The sequence below is a fragment of the Protopterus annectens genome, chromosome 8.part1 (assembly GCF_019279795.1).
Source record: "Protopterus annectens isolate FY-2018-M chromosome 8.part1, PAN1.0, whole genome shotgun sequence".
Lineage (NCBI taxonomy): Eukaryota > Metazoa > Chordata > Ceratodontiformes > Protopteridae > Protopterus > Protopterus annectens.
The window spans coordinates 137,133,094-137,150,850 of record NC_056742.1 but is presented as its reverse complement, the minus strand read 5'-3'; the positions used below and the strand labels follow the sequence as shown (position 1 = coordinate 137,150,850).

Below are 17,757 nucleotides of genomic sequence, written 5' to 3'. Positions count from 1 at the left end.
GACCGACGTCAGCCTAATACTTTGATATTTGGGCCGACCGAGGACAGCGGACTACCCAAGTGTAAGGACTGCAGCAATGTGGATCTTCGAACATCTACATTTATGGTAGGTACAAAACTGTACTTTTCTTCACCTCCAGTAATGGCTAACAGGTCCAGGCTTTCCTCCCCCTGGTAGCCACACCCTTATGTCATCCCAAAAGCTTCCACCAGGAATCTTTATAGAAGTAAATGTAAAAGGTTCTCTATTTGGGCTGTTCAGAGACAGAGCCCTTTTCCTTACTTTTTCCAGCTAGTGTTGATTTTTTAGATTCTATCTTTAACAAAGGAGTTAGTCGACTGTTAAGGTGCAGTTGACTGCCATCTCAGATTTTCACCCGGGTGTAGATAGTTCATCCTTAGCTTCCTTTACATTGTGCAAAACATTCGTTAAGGGTGTCTTAATGCTTTGCCGTCCAGTAAAAGATCCTGTCCCTCCGTGGGACCTTACACTAGTTCTTCTGGCCCTCACTCAGCCCCCCCCCCCCTTTGAACCATCAGAAAAACAGTTAAAGTTTTTGTCCTGGAAAACAGTTTTTGTATTTGCCATTACCTCAGCTAGACTGGTATTCTAACTCCAAGCACTTTCTTCTCAACCACCTTACCTGTTTTTTCAAAAGGACAGGGTTTCACTTCTGACTAACTTGTCCTTTCTAGCCAAGGTGGTGTCAGAAGCTAGCCTTAACCAGTCAGTGAAACTACCAGTCTTCTTTCCAAGACTCTCAAATAAGGCAGAATATATACTTCATTTACTAGATGTTCATAGACAGCTCAGATTTTACTGCTTGTATCCTTTTTCTGAAGCTAAATTAGGCACAGCAATATCAAAAGTGACTCTAGTCAGAAGGTTTCACAAAAACAAATGCCTGTCATTACCAAAGCATCCCATAGCACACTCCACCAGGTCTATGGCCACAGCATCTACTTTATGGTCTAAAGCATCTATGTATGTTATCTGTGCAACTGGTGGTACATGGTCCAACATTCATACCTTTATAGCTCATTACGTATTGGATATATTGTCTAAGGAATAGGGCAGCATTTGGCTCTGCAGTACTCTGGAATATCGTTCCTTGAGCACCACCCAAGATTAATCTAGCTGGGGACGCTGTCCTATCCATTTTAGGAATGGATGAAAAAGACAACATTGGATATTATAGTTATGTACTGACCATAACTCTGCATCTCTTGTAGTCCTGTTTTCATCCTTCCTCAACTTCCCACCCACCATTCCCCCATCCCTTTTTGTCTGGACCCTTTTATGACCTTGGGGGATATTCCTGACTAGTTTCTACTGTGTGGACTCCAGAGTTTTCTTCTCAGATTTCTTTTTTGTATCCCTCCTCAGATTTCTTTTTTTGTATCCCTCCTTTTGTGTTTAACTCAGAAATTGCTATGTGCTGTTTTTTCCTTTTTTGGCATTGTGGTTTAATACATTGAGGGCAAAATCTATCTGAGGTACCTATGAGTAGTTAGGGAATTATAGGTAAGGGAAGGAGCTTGAACTACAGAGCCTAAAGTCCTTCGAGTGGCCGAGGACGGATCTGAGACCAATAGTTGAGGAACGGCAAAAACAGACAACACAGATGCAGAGTTAAAGTGAGTACATAACTAATTTTGTTCATCTCTCTGTTTTATTGTCTTATTTGTGTATAACTTCATGCATACAATGCTGTATATGCTAATGTTGTTCTTCATTACCACTAGGTGCTGGTAATCATTGATGTGAAGCCAAAGGACCTTGGATTGCCAACAGAAGCCTATATATCTGTTGAGGAGGTTCATGATGTAAGTGTTAGTTATTTTTATTTGTCCTGGTGGTGGTACTCCTGAAGGAAAGGAGAAAGTCAACAGAGGTAGACAGTTGTCAACCAATATCATTGATAAATATTGTAAAGGTCTGGAGCAAGTCTTGCCTTACATCATTCAGGATGATTAAAGTTGATTTTTAACCCCCCCCCCAAAAAAAAAACAAAAAAAACAGGTAAGTTGGGGGTTAACTGGTGAAGTTTGGTATGTTTCATACAAGGAGAAGAGAGAGGAAGAAGGAAAGGTGTGGGTGAGAAAGAAATGGTTTTGTTTGACCTTCAAAATGCACTTAATTCAGTAGGTTGGAAATTTTTAATGAGGTGGTAGAGCTTAGTGTTAATAACAGTTGTAGTGTTTTCTAGCGAAGTGTTTTGCACCTTTAATGTTCTTTCAGCTTCTGTTCTGTGGCCTTTCAGCCAAGGTCAAGTGTAGTAGCTAAAAAAAGAGAGAGAGATGTATTTGTGTTTCACTTAGTGTAGTTAGCTGTGCGCACGCTTGTATAAACAGGGTTTGTTTTTAGGACTTGTACATTTATTGTTTTTTTCTCTTTCAACTCGTTTCTGAATTGTTTGGGTTTAAAAAAATGGACATAAGCTCCCATCCCAGAATATGCACTCAAGTGTATTAATTGCTTGGGCGCTTCCAGTTTGGAATATGGACTGCCAATCTTGCACTGCCTTCAGCGCAAGAGCCCTTCAGACTAGAAAGGACAAGTTAGTTCTGAAGGGGCTCTTTTCCACACAGACAGGGACTACACTTGCATCATCTTCTTCTGCCCATTCTAAAAAGCAGGACAAAAGTAAAGGAACACTTCACCCATTCTAAGGTACACTTCACCTTGTACATTTTAACTCAACTCTTAGGCTACTTTTCTCCGTACGACATGGTTCCAGAAACCTGCTTGTACTTTATAAAACTTTCATTTTCTTGATTTGGAAACAAATAAAGGGAAAAGACCAACAACGTTTTTGTTTCTTTTAAGCTTAACTTCTCACATAATTTGCAGAGGAATTTTTGTACGTCTGCATAATATACCACAGACAGTGAAATTTGTAGTCTGGTGCCACTGACAGTCTTATTTGTGTAATTAGTCCTGCAGTCAGGAGCACAGCACCTGCTTTAAAAAAAAATAAATAAAAGGGCAGAAAAGTGTGAAATTGTTTTCCGTTGTGTTTATTGCAGAAAGTAAGACAACTTGCACTGACTCACAGCTACTTCCAAAATAGCCATGCCTTTCATAGCAAAACAGAGAAATTAGATCAGTCAGTGGTTCAAATGCAGTTGTCACCTCTTCTGACAAATTTACCTTAACATTTCAATACTGCAATGCTGATTAGCTTTGAACTTTAAATATTTGTTGTTTACACTGCTGTATATTTTAATATGACCTTAATGTAGCATCAAATATGTCTGTGGCACTTATTACAAGAAAAAATATTTTCTGACTTTTCTCTGCTTGTAAAGTGTCAACATATTTACCAGAGTGTGGAGGAAAGGGGACTGTCAGTTCATCTTGGACTACAAAACGATAATTTGAACAAAGGCCTACAGTTTAGCTACTTTTTTGGTTGCAGCTGCATAACTCCTTAGTATGTTGTAAAACAAGCTCTGAGACACTCACAGGCCCCATTGGTAGCCATTTTGTGGAAAATATAAAATTATATAAAGTAGTCAGAGTGATTTTTGAGCTCTTAAAACACCTCGGAAAACAAAAATAGAGTGAAAGAAATAGAACTTTTTAGTTCTAAGGTGGAGCTTTCCTTTAAGTCTAAAGATAAGGGTCAAAAGAAAAGGGCAAGGACTCAGACGAGGTAAAAAAGGGAGAAAGGAAAAAGGCAATGACTAAATAGCTTTCAGTGGAGCTGACATCTTCACTTGGGCCTAATTGAAGTGTGCTCACAGATTGGATTTGATGACTCCTAGGCTCTGATCTCCATCTCCAAGACTTCGGTACATTCTGGAACCGATTAGATGTTCATCGTGTTACCCTGCTGCAGTCATCACACTTGGGTTATCCTGTCATCAGGCGGTCCCGCAGTCGGCCAGAATTCCAAAGTCTTGGTCCAGCGTCAGTTGCTGTCGCTTCTTCCCTGAAGTCAGTGCGCCAGGGGTATATATAATGCATCCGACACCATTTTCTTCAGTCTTTCTTGCCGCGCGGTGCCCGAAGCAGAAGCAGTTCGCAAGTGCCGGTCGGCCGTCTCTTGAGATTTTCGAAGTCGAATTTCAGATCCGAAGTCTTCAATAAAGCTAAGTACCCCGTTGGGGAAACTTTTCTTGCCTCAGACCGATGTCAGAAAAAGTTAACAATTGTATTTCTTGTGGGAAGCAAATACCTCATAAGGATTTTCATTCTTACTGCATACCTTGCCTAGGCCCAGACCACGACATCACTGGTTGTCATTTTTGTGCTAGGTTAAATAAACGTACTATAAAAAGACGCTTTGATTTCGCACGGCACTACTTCGGTAGAAAATTTAACTACACAATGCCGTCGGAGCAACCGACTACCGGCGTGCACAAAAAACGCAAGGATAAGGACAGGCGGCCTAGACCCAAGCCAGACTCTGAGGCCTCGGCTGGACCGGTCTTCAGTGAGGCTCTGGTGCAGCCCCTGACTACCGCAGATCTGGAACCTGAGAACCGCTTCTGAGCTTTTGGCGGAGAGTACTAGGCCGACACAGCCATTTTGTTTAGCCCCTACTGACGACACTGCTGAAAGAGATGTCGGTGCTGCAGAAACAACTTCGGTTTCTGAAGGTGTCTTCAGACCGACGACGCTCACCATAAAAACGTATCCTAAACTTAAGACTCCAATTAAACCTAAAAAGACTGCACTTCAGTCTCCAGTTCAAGGCCCCATGCCTAAGAAACAGATGCTGAAAATGGCTGAAGATTTGATCTCTTTAATCAGGGGTTCCCAACCCCCACCCGACAAAAGGCCTAGACAAGAGGAAGATTATGCCTCCTCTGATCAAGTGATATTTCCTCAGGCTCCTCTGAGGACCAAGATTACTCCTTCTCCCCTTAGAAGATTCTGATGCTGAGGATTCTATTCCCTCGGCTTCTCCTCCTGAAGACTACTGCTTTGGGGAAACTTTACACACTATGAGGGAACATTTTCACTGGGAAGGTCAGGACTACTCTGACTCAAAGAAAAGGCTCAGAGAGTTTCTTTTACTCCCCCAGCACAGACCACTTGCCATCCCCCCCAGTTTTAGACATTGTGGATGATGTTTACTTAGAATCCAGTTTGAACCCAGATTCTCTGCCTCCTGCTCCAGCCAAACCTGACAGATACTACAGAGTGCCTGATTCCCACAAATTCCTTTATAAAAGCCCGGATGTCCTTCAAGAATGCAACTGCAGTCATAACATGTGGGTTGTCCTGCCTCAGGCAGCCCTCGGTCGGCCGGATTCCAAAGTCTGGGTCCGACGTCGGCTGATGTCGCATTTCTCTCCGACGTCAGAGCGGCTGGAGTACATAAGCATCAGTCAACGCCATTTTCTTCAGTCTTTCTTGCTGCGCGGTGCCCGAAGCAGAAGCAGTTCGCAAGTGCCGGTCGGTCAGCTCCTGTATTCTACGATACCGAAGTCATCAAAAAAGCTAAGTACCCCATTGGGGACCTTTTCTTGCCTCAGCCGATGTCAGAAATTACTGAAAAAGTTAACAATTGTCTTTTTTGTGGTAAACAAATACCTCATAAGGATTTCCACTCTTACTGCCTCCCTTGCCTGGGCCCAGACCACGACGTCTCGGCCTGTGTAGCCTGTGCTCGCTTCAACAAGCGCACTCTCAGACGCCGGGCGGAGTTCGCTGAAGATTTTTTCGGCGATAAATTTGCTTACACCATGCCGTCGGATCTTCCGACATCGCAAACTCCCAAAAAGCGAAAAGACCGGGACCGACATCCTCGGCCCGCGTCTACCACCGACTCCACGCCAAAACCTAGCGCGAGTGCTCCGGTTCCCTCTGAGACGGTCTCCACCACTTTGAACCGAAGACACCGCATTACCGACGACTCCGATTCCAGACATTACTCCGCCAGTTATAGACTTTCCTCCGGATACCGAAACCGAGGAAATGCCCGAGACCATTGCTGTAGACAAGGTCACTCCTGCACGTGGAGCTGCCAGGCCTCCTATGGCCATGTCTATTAAGGCCTACACTAGGGCTAAGGCAGCCAGCAAAACAAAGCATATTACTTCCAAATCCTTACCTCAGCCGACTCCGGAGACACAAATTATGTCCATGGCTGCTGATTTAATTTCCATGATTAGAGGTTCACAGGCCCATCCTGAGAGAGCATCCCAGCCTCCTCCTGATAAAAGGCCCCGGGTTGAACCCTCTGACCCTTCTCCTTCAGATGAAGACTCTGAGGGCTCTGTCCACTCTGATAGCCAGGAAGAGCTCTTCCAGACCTATGAGGACTCGGATGCAGAAGATTCCATACCTTCGGACCCCCTCCTGAGGATATTTCTTTTGGGGAAGTTCTGCACACCATGAGGGAACATTTCAAGTGGCAGGGTCAGGAATATTCTGATTCTAGGAAACGCCTTAGGACTTTCCTTAAGAAGCCTCAGCACAGGCCCTTAGCTATTCCTCCTGTACTTGATGTTCTGGATGATTTGTATTCTGATTCTAGTGCTACCCCTGATTCTCTTCCTCCTGCTCCAGCCAAGCCAGACAGGTATTACAGGGTCCCAGAAACTCATTTCCATTTATTCAGGGCCCATACTGCTGATTTGGAAACTATTTCACAGGGGCCTAAAGGAGTTTCAGCCTCCACCTCAAAAAATCCTTTGCCCTCCAACAGGGAAGCAAGGTCATTAGAGAGATGGGGTAAAAAGGTTTACACTTCCACTACCTTATCTATGAGAGCTTTAAATTGCCTTTTTCATATGTTCCAATATCAGGATCATCTCTTAGAAGATTTACAAAAAACATTAGCTTCTCCTGATCCTTTAGACAGGAAGACTTTGCAGGAAGCTGTACATAACTCTCAGCAAGTAAGCAATCACTTCCTGCAGTGTGGATATGATGCACTGGAAGCTTCATGTAGGGCAGCTATGACAGGGGCAGTGATGCGTAGACATGCTTGGTTAAAAGATCAATCTCTACCGGATCATGTAAAAGCAAAACTTCTGGATGCACCTTTGGAAAAGAACAAGCTTTTTGGTGCAAATGCTAAGTATGTGTTAAAGACCATCGAAGAAAAAGCAAAATCAGTTCAGACTGTGAAAGATTTCCTCCAGGTTCAACCCCCCAGATTCAGTAGGAATTGGCCTTCAAAAAACTGGTCCTTTCCTAATCCATAAAAGTTTCAAAGGGGTAAGAACAGACGTGGCCGAGGAAGAGGCCAATACAGAGGCCCTTACAGGGGACGACAATGGCAGCCAGGAAACCAAAGAAGTGACGCAGGGGTTTCACCTGCCCAACAACCACAATCTCAATGACTTTCCTCTACTACCGCCTACCAGGGAACAACTAGAAGCTCCCTTGGGTGGGAAATTATCTCTGTTTGCAGAAAACTGGCACAGACTGACAAAGGACAAATGGATTTTGGACATTATAGACCGAGGGTACAGGTTTAATTTTCATACCTTACCAAGAAAACAAGGCATGCCCAATCTACCACAACATCAAAGGGCAGAGGCTATCAAGCAAATCACTCTGCTGACTCGAATGAAAGCAATAGAAAGAGTTCCACAACAAGAACAAGAACAGGGGTTTTACTCGAGACTGTTCCTTGTTCCAAGAAAAGAATCTCAATGGAGACCAATACTGGACTTGTCTGCATTAAACACCTTTCTCATAGTACCAAAGTTCAAAATGCTGACTCTACAGCAACTCCTTCCCATGCTGGGCAAGGAGTCCTGGCTGATTACTCTGGACCTCAAGGAGGCATACCTGCATGTCCCTATCAGACACAGCTGCAGAAGATACCTCAGATTTCTTGCAGGGCCAGAGCATTATCAATTCTCAGCATTGCCATTTGGCTTATCTACTGCGCCCAGAGTATTTACAAAATGCCTGGCTTCAGTAATTGCTCATTGCAGGCTCCAGGGTATACAAATTTACCCGTACCTGGAAGACTGCCTCATACAAGCGGACGACAAATTGATGTTGACAAAAAACCTGGATTATGTCATACGATTACTTCAAGCTCTGGGATACACAGTCAACTTCCAAAAGTCAAGACTGCAGCCATCCCAGAAAATAATCTTCTTAGGAGCCAAACTAGACACAGCCTCTCAGATGGCTTACCTGACAGAAGACAAGCAAGAGAAGTTAACTCAATACTTCAAAGGTTTAGCAAAACTCACCCAGATGACTGCAAGGAGATTCCTACAGGCCCTGGGTTACATGGCATCCTGCATTCTACTGGTTCCATTAGCAAAACTACACATGAGAGAGCTTCAATGGTACCTAAAAAGCATTTGGTCTCAACACAGCAACAACTTGCGACAATCATACCACTCATTCCATGCCTACAAAAGGAATTCCTATGGTGGGCCTCGGTGAGCCAGGAAAACACAGGTATGTCATTCAAAAAACCACAGATAACACAGACCATGACTACAGACGCCTCAGACCTCGGATGGGGGGGCGCACATGGAAGGCAGGTGTATACAAGGACAATGGTCTCCAAAGGAAACACATCTGCATATAAACCAAAAGGAAATGCTGGCAGTAATGCATGCTATCGAGGCTTTTCAACACCAACTCCAGCAAGGCCATTTAATGATACGGACAGACAACACCACTGTGATGTGGTACATAAACAAGCAGGGGGGCACCCACTCTTACCCCCTTTGCAGACTGACAATGCAGCTTTGGGAGAAATCACTGAGTCTAAACATCCAGTTACAATCCCAGTTTGTTCCAGGAAAAGACAATGTGTTGGCGGACAGCCTAAGCAAGAATTTCACAGATCCACACGAGGGGAGGTTACATCCGAAGGCTTTTAGACAACTCACTTCGACATGGGGCAAGCCACAAGTGGACCTATTTGCCTCTCACCTCAATCATCTTCTACCAAAATTTTGCACAAGGACATACCATCCAAAGGCTTGGAAAATAGATGCCTTTTCATTCAACTGGAACTCCCTAGCAATCTATGCATTCCCACCTCTGCCACTGATGACCTCAGTATTACTAAAGATCAAAGCAGAGAAGCCCAAGGGAATCATAATAGCTCCGGATTGGCCAAGACAACACTGGTACCCACTACTACGGAGCATATGTCACACCAGGAGGTGGGCCCTCCCTCAGTGGCGTCTACTTTTGACTCAACACAATTTCGAAACACTGCATCCAAACCTTCAGACACTGCAGCTAACAGCCTGGGAGATCCCATAAATAACTTCAGCTTATCTCTCTCCAAGGAAGTTCAGCGGATACTAACAGAGGCTCAATTTTGTCTTAGAAAAACTGACTTTACCTCCTTTTGAGCCAGCAGCTTCCAGTTGACTTGCAGTTTCTCTCATGAAAAACAGCTTTCCTGTTGGCAATTACCTCAGCAAGAAGGGTTTCGGAGCTACAGGCCCTAATGGCAATACCACCCTTTATTATTTTCCACAGAGACGGGGTTTGATTAAGGACCAACCCTACTTTTATGCCAAAGGTGGTATCTAGGGTTTCTCTAAATCAAGCCATTCATCTGCCTGCTTTCTTCCCCAATCCTGAGAATAAGGGGGAAAGACTTTTGCATACCTTGGACATTCATAGACAACTTCGATACTACCTGGACAGAACCAAGGCCAGTAGGAAGTCTGAACAACTTTTTGTAGCTTACGCCCCTGCAGTCCAAGGAAAAGCAATTTCAAAACAGACTATTTCTAAATGGATTGGACATTACATCAAATTCTGTTATTCCTTTCATGGAAAGACTGTTCCAGCCTATGTCAGACCACATTCCACCAGAGCTACAGCCACCTCTACAGCATTTTTAAAAGGGGTGCCTACAAAGGACATTCTAGAAGCTGCTACATGGAGCTGCATGCATACATTCTCCAAACACTGCAATCTCCATCTATATTCCAGATCCAGAGCAGGCTTTGCTTCGGCAGTCCTGCAGGGTTTGATTGCCACACCATCTCTTTCCTAGAGCATACCTCCTCCCCCAGCTAAGCTATGGTATTCTACCCACATGTTATGACTGCAGTTGCATTCTTGAAGGGCATAGTACAGTTTTGTACCTACCATAAATGTAGATGTCCCATAGACATGCAACTGCAGTCGGGTTTTCCCTCCCTCCATACCCCTCTATGCCTAGGGTCCACTCCTATCCCCCTTACTCTTAGCTGGGGATATCTGTTATGGTGTATTTGTTTTATTGCTCATGTATTTGTTTGGAATCCTGTTTTTGTCTTCCAATTTGATTACAGCCTTCCTTGGAGGGCACCTGGCATCTGGGGCAAGAAACACTGAAGAAAATGGCATCGACTGATGCTTATGTACTCCAGCCGCTCTGACGTCGGAGAGAAATGCGACATCAGCCGACGTTGGACCCAGACTTTGGAATCCGGCCGACCGAGGGCTGCCTGAGGCAGGACAACCCACATGTTATGACTGCAGTTGCATGTCTATCGGACATCTACATTTATGGTAGGTACAAAACTGTACTTTGCTGATCCAGAGACTATCTCCCAGGGTCCCAAAGGGGCTAAGGCTTCTATGGCAAAAATTCCTGTACCCTCTGAAAGGGACTCCAGAGCACTAGACAGGTGGGGGAGAAAGGTTTACACCTCAGCCACTCTAGCTATGAGGGCACTAAATTGCCAATTTCACATGCTAAAATATCAGCAATTTCTAATGTCTCAGTTAAAACAAAAAAATGAGCACACTCCCACAACAGTCTGAATTGAAAGAAATGCAGGATCTGTTGCATGCAACTAAACAGGTGGGCAAACATACTTTACAATGTGGGTTTGTTTCTTTGGAGGCTTCCTGCAGAGCAGCTGTCACTGGGTCTGTTATACGTAGGCATGCTTGGTTAAAGGAACAAACTCTGCCTGATCATGTTAAAGCAAAGCTTCTAGATGCTCCCTTACAGCAGGATGTTCTTTTTGGAGTTAAAGCAGAAGAAGTCTTAAAGAAAATGTAGGATAAGGCAAAATCTATGCAGACAATCAAAGATTTTCTACAGGTACAGCCCCCTCGCTTCAGCAGAAATTGGCCAACAAAAAATTGGTCCTTTCCAGCTACTGACAGACCACAGAGGGGTAAATACAGACGTCCAAGAGGCAAAGGACAACCACAAGCCCAGTACAAACCTCGGCAATGGGGCACTGCAACACAGAAGGGAGGAGAAGACATGTCCCAAACTACCAGAAGGCAAACTCAGTGACTTGCACCTCATCTGGCCAAGCAACACTCTCTTGGCAGCCCCCTTGGGAGGAAAGCTCGCACTTTTTCCAGACAACTGGCAGATTGTCACAAAGGACAAATGGGTCCTAGACATAATTTCACGAGGATACATATTCCATTTTCACACCTTGCCAATGAAAAGAGGAATGCCAAGCCTGCCACAAAATCAATGGGCAGAGGCACAAAAACAAATTACGGCTCTCATGGACATGAGAGCCATTCAACTGGTACCTACACAAGAGCAAGGCCAAGGATTTTACTCAAGACTCTTTCTAGTTCCCAGAAAGGACAATGCCTGGAGACCAATTCTGGGGACCTTTCAATTCTAAACACCTTCTTACAAGTACCCAAATTCAAGATGCTAACACTACAGCAGCTTCTTCCCATGTTGGGCAAGAAAGCATGGCTAGTAACGTTGGACCTCAAGGAGGCATACCTGCATATCCCTATCAGACAAAGTTGCAGAAGATACCTCCGTTTCATTGCAGGTTCAACCCATTACCAATTCTCTGCACTGCCCTTTGGCTTATCTACTGCGCCCAGGGTCTTCACAAAATGCCTGGCACCAGTTATTGCATACTGCAGACAAAGAGGAATGCAAATATACCCATAACTGGATGACTGTCTCATCCAAGCTGAAAGCAAGGACATTCTCTTACATCTGGCTTTTGTAAAACATCTTCCAAGTTGCCTGGGGTACACAGTAATCGAAAATAAATCAAAACTAGTACCCTCACAAAATATGACATTCCTGGGTGCCAGCTTGAATACAACGGCCCAGAAGGCTTATCTGACGCCATACAAACAACTTCAACTGACTCAATATTTCAAAACAATGGCAACAAAGACCCAACTACCTGCAAGAAAAATTCTGCAGGCCTTGGGCTTCATGGCATCTTGCATACTACTAATACCATTTGCAAAGCTGCATATGAGGAAATTACAGTGGTACCTAAAAAGCGTATGGTCTCAACATAGCCACAGCTTGGACACAATGATATCTCTCATTCCCTGACTACAACAGGAGTTTCTATGGTGGTCACAGGCATGTCACCTCAACAAGGGTCAGCCTTTCACCTTGCCCCCAACCAGGCAAACTATGACAACAGATGCATCAGAGTACGCCTGGGGGGCACACATGGCAGGACAGTGCGTTCAAGGCGTATGGACTGCAGATCAAAGGAATCTGCACATCAATCAAAAAGAGATGCTAGCTGTACAGAATGCTCTGACAGCCTTCAACAATCTATTACATCCAGGACAACTTACATTAAGGACGGACAACACCACAGTAATGTGGTACATAAACAAACAAGGGGGTACACACTCCTACCCTCTATGCAGGCAAGCAATGACCTTGTGGAACACAGCTCTGGCTTACCAAGTTCAGTTACAAGCTCAATTCCTGCCAGGAAAAAAGAACACATTGGCAGACGACCTCAGCAGAAACATCATGGATCCCCACGATTGGAAAGTGGATCCACAAGTATTTGCAATGATATCTCAAAAATGGGACCTTCCAGACATAGACCTGTTTGCCAGTCCTCAAAACTATCAGCTAACAAAAATTTTGTACAAGGACACTTCACCATCAAGCTTAGAAAGTGGACGCACTCTCATTCAGCTGGAAAAACCTGACAGTATATGCCTTCCCTCCACTGCCTCTCCTCACAAAGGTGCTTCTGAAAGTCAGAAAGGAGAGACCTCGACTGATACTCATAGCCCCAGACTGGCCACGCCAGCACTGGTACCCACTATTGAGGAATATGGCCCAGGGCCCACCTTGGATTTTACCACAAATTGCACATTTGCTCACACAGCAAAACAATCAGATTCTTCACAGCCAGCTCAAAACCTTAAATCTGGCTGCATGGCAAATCACCTAAGCATCCAGCCAGCTCCTCTTTCCCAAGCAGTTATGGATGTTATTCTGGAAGCTAGGAGGCCCAGCACTAGGAAGGCCTATTCGGACAAATGGAAAAGGTTTTGCGCCTGGAACCTAGCTAAAGGCCAAAACACACTTCAGCCTCACATGCCTCAGATTCTACAGTATTTAACTGAGATGTTGCACAAAGGACTTTTTTTTTCTTACATTAAATTCCATGCATCAGCTATTTCAGCCCACTACAACACGGATCCACCCTTATTTTCACGTCCACTTTTAAGGCAGTTCCTCAGAGGGGCAAAAAACATTAGGCCCCCCAGGAGAGCGCCTACACCAACATGGGACCGCAATTTTGTTCTCGAAAAACTTACGCTACCTCCCTTTGAACCATCTTTCTCTGCAGATCTACAGTTTCTATCATGGAAGACTGCCCTGCTGCTAGCAATAACTTCAGCTAGAAGAGTCTCAGAGCTGCAGGCACTAATGGCAGTGGAACCTTTCCTCATTTTCCATCAAGACAGAGTTTCTCTACGAACTAATCCTTCCTTCATGCCTAAGGTGGTTTCCAGTGTGGCTTTAAATCAAACCATCCACTTACCCACCTTCTTCCCAAATCCGCAGAACAAAGGAGAAAGACTCCTGCATTCCTTGGACATTCACAGGCAACTTCGTTACTACTTGGATAAAACTAAGGCTTTCAGAAAATCTGACCAGCTCTTTGTATCCTATGCTACAGCTTCACAAGGGAAGGCTATATCAGAACAAACCATTTCCAAATGGATAGGACATTGCATTCGTTTTTGCTATACCCATCATGGAAAACCAGTTCCTCCTACCATTAGGCCCCACTCTACCAGGCAACAGCTACGTCTACAGTCTTCCTCAGGGGGGTTCCAACCAAGGAGATTTTGGAAGCTGCCACTTAGAGTTTAGTACACACCTTTATCAAACACTATCACTTACCACTTTACTCTAAGACTAGAGCTGGCTTCGCCACTGCAGTTCTGCAGGGCCTTCTAGCCTCCTCTAACCCTCTATAACTCCTCCACCCATCCTTAGCTTTGGGATTCTACCCAAGTGTGATGACTGCAGCAGGGTAACACGATGAACATAGTACAGTTTTGTACCTACCATAAATGTAGACGTTCGAGTGTACACCCTGCTGCAGTCCAGGTTACCCTTCCTCCATCCCCTCTGATCTAACTGGCTAAATCTCTACAATACCTTCTTGATGTATTTGCTTATAGCTGGAGGGATTTTGTGTTTGTGCAAAAATTACTTAATTTGGTACTAATTACTGACCACCTTTTTAGGGGCACCTGACATCTGGGGCAAGAAAATGGCGTCGGATGCATTATATATACCCCTGGTGCACTGACGTCAGGGAAGAAGCAACAGCAACCGACGCCGGACCAAGACTTTGGAATTCCGGCCGACTGCGGGACCGCCTGACGACAGGATAACCCAAGTGTGATGACTGCAGCAGGGTGTACACTCGAACATCTACATTCATGGTAGGTACAAAACTGTACTTTCAGACTGGCCTTCCTGTTCAAGAGAGGAGGTGCTCCAGACCAGCATTGGTGGCCTCATCTACTCATTCATCTTGAGGCCTTACTGATCAAGAAGTTGACAGGATGATGAAGTATTTTGAGGATGCAAATCCAGCTTGGGGTTATCCTAGTACCGTCTCCTGGGAAGGTACTGAGTACTGGCCATCATACCCCTCCACTCATTGACGCCATACCAGTCTGCCCTTTGGGTTAATTTTTATTGACTCCGACTGGACCAAGAGCACCTTTGTTGGCACCTGAGTTGTTAACGACTTCAACTGCTTCACTATCTCTTTCAACACCAATGACATTGGATTGAGAGGAGACTGGGAGCTAAAGCTTCTGCTCTGAGTTCAGGGAGATGAGTCCAGATAGAGATTCTTGGAGATGTCTCTCTATCTTGGTGCTTCAGCCCTGGATAGTATGAATTCAGTATTGGCTTTTAGGCTGGAAGCTGTCAGTGCTGAGGGTTCTGTTTCATCCTGTGATCAGGACCTGTTGCAGCTTCAACCTTCAAAAGGGTTTTGGCAGGTTACAAAGATAAGGTATAATCAATTAGTTTGGCTCCATCCAAACCTCATCGGGGTCTGCTTCCTCTCCTCATCTCATTCGGACACGGGCAGTCAGTTCCAGAGGCTTCTAAAGAAGATTGCTTTGTCATTTCCCAGTCTGATTCAGAGCCTTCTGATGTTCCCCCAGAAGAACCTCACAGGAGTTGGACTTGCAAACGAAGCACATAAACTCTTCTCTAGAGTCATTCACTGAAGGCAGTGACTTAGAGGAAGGAGGGGAATGGATGTCCTTCAAGAATGCAAGGAGTTGGTCATCCTATGACCCTTTGCCTGATGAGTGTTTGTTCTTGGAAGCTTTTTGTTCTGTCATCATCCTGGTTGGTACCATCCATTGATCCCCCTTATGGCTCAGCAAGCATGAAAGGATCCTGATTCGGTGGAACCCATTCCCAAAAATAGCAAATCACATTTTAGCTGCTCCTAAGGACAGGAAACACTGCAGCAAGGTTCCAGCAGTTGATGCTGTGGTGGTATTAGCAACCACTAGGTAAGAACTGTTGTAAGAGTATTCACCTCCCTAACAGAGAGTCCAGGATGATGAACAGATTTGGGAAATGGGCCTATGCAGCAGTGACTTTCGCTCTTAGATTGCCGAATTATTTGGCTCACCGCCGTGCCTGGTTGCATCTTTGTGACTCTGCAGGAGGCTTCAAGTCATCCTTTGTGAAAGCACCCTATGATGGTTCAACTCACTTTGGGCCTAAGGTTAGACACACTCACCAAGATGGAAAGAGACTCTCTGCAGTGGGAGTCTACTTCTCAGCCCTGCAACGATCTTTATTTATGAATCAGAGATCAGGGAATATGATGTGGTTCCATATCACAAGAGTTCTTACCATGACTACCCAGGTGATAGGCCTCCCTGTGGCAGGGGGAGGTAATCTTAACAGACGACATCCAATATGTGTAGGTGGACTGCATAACCAGAATTTTTGCAGTCCTTATTTGGAGAAATCCTGTCAGCACTCTTGAACAGTTGTCCTACTGCTGTGCTCTGGAGGCTGTTGGGGATGTCTCTCTTTGCATCCGGAAGCCTGGCACAGAGTAACGTGGGTGCTAAAGATAATTTCCAAAGGTTGCTCTTTCTTTTTCCCTTCCACCTCAGAAAAAGTAAAAAAATTCTCGGATGTTCCACCTAGTCAGTGGAACTCAGCAGCCATAGAAATTTCAAAGCTTCTCAAAAGAAGTGCCAGTCCCCTAAGATTGGTTGGAATCTAGAGTCTGTTCGAGTTCTTGGTACCAACGAAGATGATGGACCTCAGACCCATTCTGGATCTCAGTCACTTACAAGTGTTACAACACAGACAAAATTCTGGATGGTCACAATTCAGCCCATTTTACATCTGCTGCAGAAAGACGATAGAATGTGCTCCATAAATCTCCAGGACGCTTACTGTCATATCAAGACAGTAAAGCAGTCCAGGAGATTTACCCATTTCCAGTTGGGAGCCAGTCACTACCAGGTCTGAGCACTACCTTTTAGTCTCACCCACAGCCCTGTGGGTGTTCACAAAGATCATGGCAGTGGTAGCAGCACACTTGTGTCTACTGGGGATCCAAGTCTTCCCTTATCTCGACGATTGGCTCCTAACTGTTACCTCTGAGCATCTACTTCTGTACTACCTGGACCACGTGGTTCAGCTGTTACTGGACTTGGGGATAACTGTGAACCTACCAAAGTGCCACCTGACCCCAACCCAGTATATAACGTTTATAGGCTAACATCGAGATACCAACATTCAGATAGCCTCCCCCAGTCCAGAATTTTGTGACTTCGTGTTGCATCCATGCAGATGCTACATCATCCATCACCACCGGCGAGATTAGTGCTGCACCTTTGTAGGTGTAATGGCTTCAATAATTCTGATGGTTCCTCTAGCCAGATACTGTACGACTGTACTGCAGTGGACTTCCATGAGTACAGTGGTCTCAGTCCATTCATCCATTGCATGCAAGGATTTGGGTAAGGTCTCCAGCAGTAACCTAGGGATATCCTTTCCACTTAGATTCAGCAGTACTGGTCATAACCATGGACTCCTCCTTTCTAAGGTGCGGGAACACTTAGAAGTGAGAATGGTCCAAGGTACATGGTCATCCCTAGGGGCCAGCCTTCAAATCTCTGTCTTGGAACTGAGGACAGTCCTCCATATGTTGTAGACCTCCTCACCAAGGGTGTGATTTCCATACAAACTGACAGCATGGCAGTGATATGGTACATAAGCAAACAAGGGGGTAACATATTCTTAACCTCTGTGTATCGAGAGGCCATGAGAGTTTGGCAGTGGGCAGCGTCTTCACACTGCTTTGTAGTAGCAATGCAATATCCCGGGGTCAGCCAGTGTATTAGCAGACAAATTGAGCACAACCGTCCTGATGCCTCATAAGTAGTCTGTCAATCCTACACTTGGCACATTTGATCTTCAGTTGCTGGGACCAACCTTGCTGCAACCTCTTTGCCTCCTATCTCAACAAATCAGCAAGTATTTTGCCCTGATCCCTCCACAGGGTCAGTCACTGAGAGACACTG

General features: G+C 45.0%; 1 protein-coding gene across 1 annotated transcript in view; it reads left to right on the top strand.

The window, feature by feature from the left end:
* The window catches only part of PSMD7 (proteasome 26S subunit, non-ATPase 7), a 718,833-nt gene that overhangs the window by 417,821 nt on the left and 283,255 nt on the right, over positions 1-17,757 (top strand). The window contains exon 5 of the mRNA XM_044081778.1: positions 1,746-1,826. Coding sequence (XP_043937713.1) covers positions 1,746-1,826 — 81 coding nt within the window. The remainder of the gene's footprint in view (positions 1-1,745; positions 1,827-17,757) is intronic.